Source organism: Erythrolamprus reginae, chromosome 3 (assembly GCF_031021105.1).
Source record: "Erythrolamprus reginae isolate rEryReg1 chromosome 3, rEryReg1.hap1, whole genome shotgun sequence".
Classification (NCBI taxonomy): Eukaryota; Metazoa; Chordata; class Lepidosauria; order Squamata; family Dipsadidae; genus Erythrolamprus; species Erythrolamprus reginae.
In genome coordinates this window covers 60,145,213-60,155,437 of record NC_091952.1, presented here as the reverse complement: position 1 = coordinate 60,155,437, position 10,225 = coordinate 60,145,213, and the positions used below count along the sequence as shown (strand labels likewise).

Sequence of the window (10,225 nt, the reverse complement as noted above, 5' to 3'; positions counted from 1 at the left end):
GAAAGTGAGGACAAATAAGGGGAAATATTTGTTCACCCATAGGGTCATTGGTTTATGGAATTCACTTCCAGAAGTGGTCGTGACAGCTGTCAGCCTTGATAGCTTCAAGGCAGGATTAGATGCCAAGTGTATCGGTGGTTATTGAAACGGATGTCTATGTGCCGCCTTTATGTTGGTTGAGGCAGGCAGGATTCCCTTGAGTACCATTTGTTGGGGGTCAAGGGAAAGGGAAGGTTTTGCCTTCTCTTTCTGCTCAAGATCCCCATGGACAATTGGTGGGCCACTGTGTGACACAGAATGCTAGACTCGATGGGCTTGGCCTGATTCAGCATGGCTCTTCTTATGTTCTTATGATGGCAAAAAATAGATTCCATCTTAAGTTTGGCCTTCTGGAGCATGTGGGGGGCAATCATTTTCACCCTCCCCTGGCTTCAAGAAAGCCTCTGGAGCATGTGGATGGCAAAAAACAGACTCAACGGCCCAACTGGAAGTTTGGAAATGAACTTCTGCTTGGGCCGTTGGATACATTTTTTGCCATTCACAGGGTCCAGAGGCTTTACTAAAGCCTGGGGAAGGGGAAAACTACCTTCCACCCTCTCCAGAGGACCAAAAATCAATTGGCCAGTGCACACAAATGCACTAGAACTGACATAGGGCAACACCTCACGTACCTTCAGATATGGCTCCATGTCCCAGCTGTGGCATGTGTGCAATAGGTTCGCCATCACGGGTCTAGAAACTAAAGCAACTTCCCCTCTTCCCCTTTTATTTGTGATCGTTAGCTACGACATTTATTGATAATAGAATTTGTAAGGTAACACAGCCAGAGGTTTAAGATGGTGGAATTTCTGTTTAAGACTAGGGAAAGACTAGGATGGAGTTATGGAAAAGTATGTTTAAAAATGACAGCTTTTAGTATCTCCAGTCAACATAGCCGGTGCTGTGGAATATTGGAGGTTATAACAGGGCAACATTTTTAAAAAGTCACTTTGCTCGATTCTGATTGGGTGCAATCAGCCATTGTTCAAGCTTTAGGTATGTAGATCTGTGTATTACTCAACAGACTGAGCGATTTATTATTTTCTTTTAATTGAGAGATTTGTTGTTTTTTCCTCACCAAAGCCAACAATGAGCCAGACTCTTATCAGGAAGATTCACAAAAGATGACAGGATTTCCTTCTAAACAGGCCTGGCCAGAGCTAGATATATAGGTGCTGTGCTGGAAACATATGTGCAAACACGTGCACATATGTTGATTACAATAAAGCTTACTGGGTGCATGTAATTCTCATAGCAGAAACTATCCAGTCAGTCTGGTGTTCAAGGCAACAATTAATACACATAAACACAAAAGCACACACTGATGTATTAGGTGTCTTTAATCCAAAATGAGGGAAAGCAGGAAAGCGGACCAAATCCTCTTGTTAGCAATAAGACACCAAAACAAACTGAACATTTTTTTACAAATTAAAGTCCCTTACAGTGTCTAAAATGTCACTAAAAACTAAAAGTTTTCTTTTCAAATGGAAAGGAAAGCAAGTATGTGTGCTTAAAAAAATACCAATAAAACAAATATGATAAAAGATATCCATTCATAGGATAATATATTGGGGGGGGGGGGGAGAGAGAAAAATTGACCATCAGGAAAATGAGGCAAACTTGTATACTAAGATTTTTCTCCTCCATGAAATAATTATAAGGATCAGAAAAACTCTCAATTTTAAACAAATGTGCCCAAGAAAAAAAAGATAATCCCAGCTGAAGTTTGCAAATCTTGTAGATACATTCCATCTTATACAAAATAAAATTGTGGCCCTTTGGTTTTCTAAACAGAACTCACACCGCCATCATCACATATTTGTGCCACATTGCCAACTACTATCTACAAAAGTTCAGATACATCCAACAAAAAAAACCCTATTTTTTGTGGCATTTATCCTTTTACATCACTATGGCAAGGGCAGACTCCCTCCTACATGAATCTGAAGCTATCTGAAGCTTCCATGAGATGCTTATCTCAAATGTAAACAGGCAGTCCCAAGAGTTGTGGGTTCTTAGTAATTTTTTGTTCCTGGAAAAAAAAAGGAGTCACCATGAGCAGCTACAAAATTCAACAGCATGAGATCTTTTAAAATGGATTCAGTTTGACACTGAATGAGATGATGATGGAAAACTGGGCAAAAAGACATATTTTGGTATACTGCTCCAGGATCAGCTAATGAAAGAGATTAGTTAACCAGAAAACACCTCCTTTCTCTCATGCCACCTAAATACCCTGAGATCATAATTGACTTCTGAGTGCATCATGGATCCCACCATTATCCCTCAGAAATTCAAGTTAAAAAACAAAAAGTGGGGACTTCCTCCTTCTACTAAACCTTATACAGCATTATATATGATCTGCTAAATGACAAGCAAAGGGAAATAATCCTGTACATACCAGTGAGTGACAGAAAGAGAGAAGGCTTCCAGTTTAAGAGGCTATCTTACACTGGGGCATTTGATTAATTAACTTTTAAGATTGCAAACTGAGGTCTTTACAAGTTGCACAAGCAACAGAACAGTTCTGGTTAAATGAAGACCATAAAAAAATCAAGAACCCCTTTGTTTCAGATGACATTTCTTCAATGGCCCAGAAGCTCCTTTGAAACAAACCAAAAGCCTTTATCTTTAAACAAAACAATCAACACCATAATACTTTGCCCAGGACTCTGTTGGAGTTTCAACTCTACAGAAATTTTAAAAATATAGATATATATATATTATCATTAACCCTTATAAGGTTATCACAGAAATCTCAGTGTTTCTGAGGGTGAGGGGATTGCCAGGGGGGATTTTACCAATAAAAATCCAATTATCAGAATATTTTTCCTATTGGACCATTAAAAAAAATAAAAAATAAAAGGGTGTATTTGTACAGCACCTGTCTCCTGCCTCATTTTAGAAACATCAGAAACATGAAGGGCAGCTAGAACAAGTAACTAGTTTGATATAAAGAATTGCATTCCATGTGTTTTGATATGACAGTCTCGTTTCCAATTTCTTTTTAAAAATATATAGGTATCATTATTGCTTTCACAACCATCAGCCTGGCTCTACTCAAATTCTCAGTGAGGGAGAACCGCAGTTTCAGAAGTGTTTGCTTTCTTCCGCCTTTTCATGAGCAATGGATTAGAGGAGTCTTCAATTTTCTTTATTTTAATCTGTTCATAATCTACCCTCATTGTGGCCAAGGCACTTGTCATCTCCTCCTAAATTGGGGGTAGAGAGAAAACAAAGTTTGCAGGAGATTAGCAACAGAGAAATGAAGCTGCGGCAAATTTAGAGAAAGTGCTGGAGGCCTCATAAAATTAAATCAGCATGCATAGATGATAAGGAACACTTCACCCTTGTGGAGATCCCCCACTGCCCCAATCATTGGGGCTCACATGCAAAACTGCCATTTTCAGTGTTGGCTTTTTAGAATACTATTGGTCTCTGTTCCAAATGAAATGTTTTCAAATACCTTTTATCTGCCTTTCCCTGATTTTATACTAACACTATAGCAAGGTTAAAGTCTGACACTCTCCATGACCAGCTATCCCTTTTATTTTATTCCCAATAATAGCTGCTACGAAGCATTTATAAAAATATGGGTCTACTGCAGATTCAGTCTGAGCCTCTTTGATCAATATTTTAGCAGATTTCAATTTTTCTGGTAAACAACTGAAAGACAGGGGGGAGCAGAGCATCTTTCATTTTGTACTTTGTCTATGCTTTATCATTACAGCATATAGATCTATATACATTTAATAATATAAATTTATATAAATTTAATAATAAAAAATAAAATATGTAACATATATAGAATGTAGGCACTTACTTTGACATCCTCCCAAAGGTCTTTCTCTTCTTTCAAAACTCTACTAGTATGCAGAGGTGTCTGCGGCACTTGCATGGATTGCTATGGGGGGGGGGAGAGAGAAAGAAAATTAGAATACAGTGATCCCCCGAGTTTCGCGATCCCGATCATTGCGAATCGCTATATCGCGATTTTTCCACCCGATGACGTCACTCCCTTCCTTTCTCATCTTTCTTTCTCTCTCTCTTTCTCTATCTTGCTTCTTCCTCTCTCACACTCTCTTCCTCCCTCTCTCATCTCTTTCTTTCCTTCTCTCTCTTTCTCTATCTCTCCCCCTCTTGCTCTCGAGCGGCAAGCGAGCGGCCGGGCGAGCGGGTGACGGGCAAGCGGCTAGCGGCAAGTGAGCAGCCAGGCGGGCGGGCGAACGGGCAAGCGGCAAGCGAGCAGGCGGGCGGGCGAATGGGCAAGCGGCAAGCGGCAAGCGAGCAGCCAGGCGGGCGGGCGAACGGGCAAGCGAGCGGCCGGGGCGAGCGGGTGACGGGCAAGCGGCAAGCGGCAAGCGATCTTGGGGTTTCCCCTTTGCCTGGGCAGCGGGAAGACCCAGGGAAGGTTCCTTCCGCCGCCCAACAGCTGATCTGCTCCGCAGCGCGGCAGCAGCGAGGAGCCGAAGATGGGGTTTCCCCGTTGCCTGGGCAACGGGGAAACCCCATCTTCGGCTCCTCGCTGCTGCTGCGCTGCAGAGCAGATCAGCTGTTGGGCGGCCGAAGGGTCTTCCCCACCGCCCACACGCAAACTCCACCATCTGCGCATGTGCGACCATGGAAAAAGGGGCGCGCATGCGCAGATGGTGTTTTTACTTCCGTGCCGCTACATCGCGAGTTATCGATTATCGCGAGGGGTCTTGGAACGGAACCCTCGCAATAATCGGGGGATCACTGTACAGTGTTCCCTCGATTTTTGCTGGGGATGCGTTCCGAGACCGCCCGCGAAAGTCAAATTTCCACGAAGTAGAGATGCGGAAGTAAATACACTATTTTTGGCTATGAGCAGTATCCCAAGACTTCCCTTAACACTTTAAACCCCTAAATTACAATTTCCCATTCCCTTAGCAACCATTTAGATTATTACTCATCATGTTTATTTATTAAAGTTTATTTTAAAAAATGTTTTTTAAAGGCAGACGAAAGTTTGGCAATGACATATGACATCATCGGGCGGGAAAAACCGTGGTATTGGGGGAGGGAACCGCGAAGTATTTTTTAATTAATATTTTTGAAAAACCGTGGTATAGACGTTCCGCGAAGTTCGAACCCACGAAAATCGAGGGAACACTGTATTCTCAGATGTTCCTAGATTAGACAGCAAATATTTACTTCTAATAAACAACAACTGAGCTCTTACCATGATCCATGAATGATTCATGAACTCTGTTATAGTCATCCGCTGGGTAGGATCTGTTTTCAGCAAATTTCGGATCAATTGTTTAACTGAAGGAAGAAAACACCAGATATATCAATACAATGCGAAATGTGTTTTTTTCATGCACATGATGTGATGGTGGTGAGGACAAAATTTGCTCCTTTAGTCCAAGAGATACAGAACTGCTACTTCATCTTCCATTGCTCTCAGGTTGGTCTAACTATCTAAGCATTATCAGCATATAAAAGCTTGTATAAGCCAATTCCTGCAAACATGGCACCCTCCAGATCTAATGGACTACAACTGCCACTATCTTTTCAAAATTGCTGGCAGAAAATAATGAGAACTACAATGTAACACATCTGGAAAGGCCATGACAGTATATTTTGTCAAAATGTGAAGTGATATTCATAAAAGAAAGTTTGGGAAACACTTTGTCTATTTTGATATTTTTGCTGTAGTAAGTGCTGAAAATTATAAATACAGTCATACCTCGTCTTACGACCCTAATTGGTTCCCGGGGGAGGTTTGTAAGACGAAAGGTTCGTAAGACGAAACATTGTTTCCCATAGGAAACAATGTAAAGTCAATTAATCCGTGCAACAACAAAAAAAAACCCGCAAAAAAACGCTGCCGCCCGGCTGTCACCTTTTAAAACAGCCCGGGGGCTTCTCAGCGGCCTCCCGAACGCCGAACGCCAAACCCGAACTTCCGGGTTCGGCTTTCAGGAGACCGCCGAGAAGCCCCCTGGCTGTTTTAAAAGGTGACAGACGGGCGGCGGGGCTTCTCGGCGGCCTAACGCCGAACCCGGAAGTTCGGGTTTGGCGTTCGGCTTCAGGAGGCTGCTGGGAAGCCCCCCCGGCTGTTTTAAAAGGTGACAGCCGGGCTGTGCGGCTTCCCAGCAGCCTCCCGAACGCCGAACCCGGAAGTTCGGGTTTGGCGTTCGTAAGACGAAAAAAGTTCGTAAGAAGAGGCAAAAAATTTCTGAACCCTGGGTTCGTATCTCGGGTTGTTCGTAAGACAAGGAGTTCGTATCTTGAGGTACCACTACATGAAAAAAGATAGTGGGGCCTTTAATGCCTGCTTTCTTAAAGATTCATACTCCTTATAAACTTTCATTCAAAATGCTTCTAGTAATATGTTATTTACAAAGTTGTTTCTACAGAGCAGAAGGTAAATTTACCAACATTGCCTCTTCGTTTAAAAATAGGGTCTACGAATGAATACAAAACTTACAAAACAGTTCTCTTGGGTCATGGCCAGGTTGTGGAATAACTTTAAGCTTTCAAACATTAAAAATTACACCGTTTCTCCTTTTTCTTATTCAAAGTATGGTTCTGAAACTCATTAAGCTCACTCACTTTTTTCTTTTCTTTTTTCCAAAACAAAACAACAGTTGAAGTTCACAATAACATTTACCTTCTTCTGATACTTCAGACCATTCTGGGTTTGGAAATTCATATTGACCCATCCTGATCCTTTTTTTCATCCCTGGAGAAATCGCCAAACCATGGTTTGAATAAAAAGGAGGGTAGCCACATAGTCTACACAAAAGAGAGAGAGAAATGATTTTGTATTAGGTATTTTGTATTAGTCACTTTCGAAGGCAGTCTAATTGTGAGATTACTAAAGTATGAATTACTATGAGTTGGACATTCTTTCCAAGGGTCACTTGCAACTTGAGCAACAGAGGTGAAATAAAGCTGAGATATTTTCATTGTCTAAATAATCCCTTGTTTCCATAATTCTAATGAATTATGGGGCAGAATTTTATCACAGTCCTTGGCTATTAGAGTCAAGGGTCCATCAATATTGACTCATCTCTACACAAAAAAGTAGCAGAAATGAGGACCTTATCTCTTGTTTTTGATCTGCTGTTCCTCAAAATTCAAGAAAGATCAACTGCTCTTTGCTCCTAATATATTTATATATTATAAATTATCCTCATTATAAATTATCCTCATTCTGCTCTCAATTGCAGAAACTTGCCACCATTGGGAAGGAATTCTTGCCCATTTCTCTGGCCTCAAGGGAGAATTAATTCTTTATGTAGTAGCACTGTCAGTCTAGCACTCAAATGACAAGACAAGATATTGCTCTTCAGAGCTGACAGAGAAATCATGCTGGCTTGGTTGCCAGGATACATAGAAAATCTTTATAGTATGGAAATCATAAACTCTACCTTTACTTCCTCACTTCACTTATTTGAAACTAGAAAGTTGTGTTTGTTTTTGTCTGTGTGTCTATTTTAGCATTTTCATATATGCACTTGAATTCAAATGGTGACTTGGTGACTAGTGAAAAATATCAACCAACATGGCACAAACTTGCTTAGAGATTTAAATGTCAAGATCAGCTTTTCGAATGAAGTTTATGAACATTGATGACACCATTATACTCATTAATTACTGTTTTCTAGAATGGAAATATAAGCAACAATACCAAGACATGTAATCTTTCCATTCGAGGCTTTATCACTATTTCCATTCTGTCAGCCTGCTCATTCTCCACCCCGACCAGGAAATAAGCTGAACTTGTAAGCATATTCTCTGCATCACCTTTAGTGCTTACTGGTAATTATCTTAACTTATTTTTAAAAGTTGACATACTAAAAAGTCTGTTTATAGTTTCAATATAATCAAGAATACAGTATAGAGAGAAGAAAATTCAAAGTAATTCCAAGGAAGCCAAACTACTTACAAAATATACATGATGACACCAAGGGACCACATATCACAGGATTTGTCATATTTCTCCGGGCCTAGTACCTCTGGAGCTAAAGGGGAAGAGAAATGGAGATTTAACTGAATGTGAGTCTCTATTCTGCTGTGCCTCCAAGCACATTTGTGAAGTAGAGAAGACAGAGACCAGAAAGATCTCTGATGGGCTCCTAGGGATACGATCAGGTATGCAGAACCGGTATAAAAATTTTGCTATTCCCCCCCCCCCCCTTTTTTTCCCTTCTGGGCTCTGGGTGTTTTTCCTACCACAGGTTGAATATGTATAATTTTAGAAGAGCTGTGTGTGTGTATACACACAGTTTATATAGTAGATAATGTATAGTTTTTGTGCCTGTGTGTAATATATTTATGTACATACATGGCATATATACATAGAATTAAATTGTATATTTTGGATGTTCAATAATAGTAAATAGATAGGGAAATTGTATTTCCTTGAGGCAAGGAGAGGCCAGGTACCCTAAACCCTTGCCGTGAGTGAAGTCCAGTTGGCCACCTTTAAGCCAGTCACATGACCTTTTAAGCCACCCCGTCACATGATCATCAAGCCACTCCCACCTATCCACATGGCCAGTGAGCCACACCCACAAAATAAGCCACACCCACAGTGTGGTAGTAAATTTTTTTGTAGCCCTTCACTAAGAAATATGTATCACAGGAAAGCAGTAATTATACTGCATGAGTGCTAATTATTTTTCATCCACAAAACCTGAGTGAGCTTTCCTGTTTTGGTAGCTTAAAACCTTGTCATGATGAGTTTCCTCCTCACAATAGAAAAGGAAAATGAGTGAAATATCAAAGGAGAGGGATGGAGCTCTCTCAGGAACTTCCTATAACCAGAGAGCAAGGACAAAAATTTGAGAGTCCTTCACCATATTACTACAGCTGATGCTAAAGAACAAGAGAGGAGGTGGGAACATTAGTGAAAGGAATGTCTCAGTCCTTTGATTTTATTTTATTGGATTTATTGGATTTATATGCTGCCCCTCCTTATCATAAAACCAAACATACATACAGACATACCATGCATAAAATTGTAAAGGCCTAGGGGGAAAGAGTATCTCAGTTCCCCCATGCCTGGCGGCAGAGGTGGGTTTTAAGAAGCTTATGAAAGGCAAGGAGGGTGGGGGCAATTCTAATCTCTGGGGAGAGTTGGTTCCAGAGGGCCAGGGCCACCACAGAGAAGGCTCTTCCCCTGGGTCCCGCCAAGCGACATTGTTTAGTTGACGGGACCCGGAGAATACCCACTCTGTGGGACCTAACTGCTCGCTGGGATTCGTACAGCAGAAGGTGGTCCCTGAGATAATCTGGTCCGGTGCCATGAAGGGCTTTATAGGTGATGACCAACACTTTGAATTGTGATCGGAAACCAATGCAGACTGTGGAGTGTTGGTGTAACATTGGCATATTTGGGAAAGCCCATGATTGCTCTCGCAGCTGCATTCTGCACGTCCTGAAGTTTCCGAACACTTTTCAAAGGTAGCCCCATGTAGAGAGCATTACAGTAGTCGAGCCTCGAGGTGATGAGGGCATGAGTAACTGTGAGCAGTGACTCCCGGTCCAAATAGGGCCGCAACTGGTGCACCAGGCGAACCTGGGCAAACGCTCCCCTTGCCACAGCCGATGTTTCTCCAATGTGAGCTGTGGATCGAGGAGGACGCCCAAATTGCAGACCCTCTCTGAGGGGGTCAATAATTCCCTCCCCCCCCCCAGGGCAATGGACGGACAGATGGAATTGTCCTTGGGAGGCAAAACCCACAGCCACTCCGTCTTATCAGGGTTGAGTTTGAGTCTGTTGACACCCATCCAGGCCCCAACAGCCTCCAGCCTTCCTCATGTGGGAAGATTTATGCCTTGCTACCTGTAGCTCTGAAAACTGGACACGAACTCCAAACTCTCTTTTTGTTGAAACAGCAAAAATACACCACCAGGCTGTGTTTTATGAAGAAAAGGAGTATTCTAATTCTGAAGAAAAGGCTGCCATTATTACGCCATTAGGGTAGGTAAAAGGCAGCACTAGAAGAGCAAAGCATGACATGGCAGGATAATGAAAGACATATTTTATTTTAACAAGAATATAGCATTCAGGCTATTACAAAAGAACAAATTGTCCCTTCTTCATTTAGGAACTTATTAACCCTGGCACTGGGCCTGGAAAACCCTTGCTTCAGTATTTGCAATTTGGACACAATTTATCGGCACAAACTATCCGTTCAGTTTCTGG

The 10,225-nt window shown here is 41.7% G+C and overlaps 1 protein-coding gene across 1 annotated transcript in view; it reads right to left on the bottom strand.

Moving 5' to 3' along the window:
- Positions 1-1,361: 1,361 nt before the first annotated feature.
- Positions 1,362-10,225, bottom strand: part of MAPKAPK2 (MAPK activated protein kinase 2) — a 94,338-nt gene continuing 85,474 nt past the window's right edge. The window contains exons 6-10 of the mRNA XM_070745555.1: positions 7,961-8,036; positions 6,680-6,804; positions 5,243-5,328; positions 3,863-3,943; positions 1,362-3,251 (exon numbers count right to left, since the gene is read on the bottom strand). Coding sequence (XP_070601656.1) covers positions 3,108-3,251; positions 3,863-3,943; positions 5,243-5,328; positions 6,680-6,804; positions 7,961-8,036 — 512 coding nt within the window. The 3' untranslated portion in view covers positions 1,362-3,107. The remainder of the gene's footprint in view (positions 3,252-3,862; positions 3,944-5,242; positions 5,329-6,679; positions 6,805-7,960; positions 8,037-10,225) is intronic.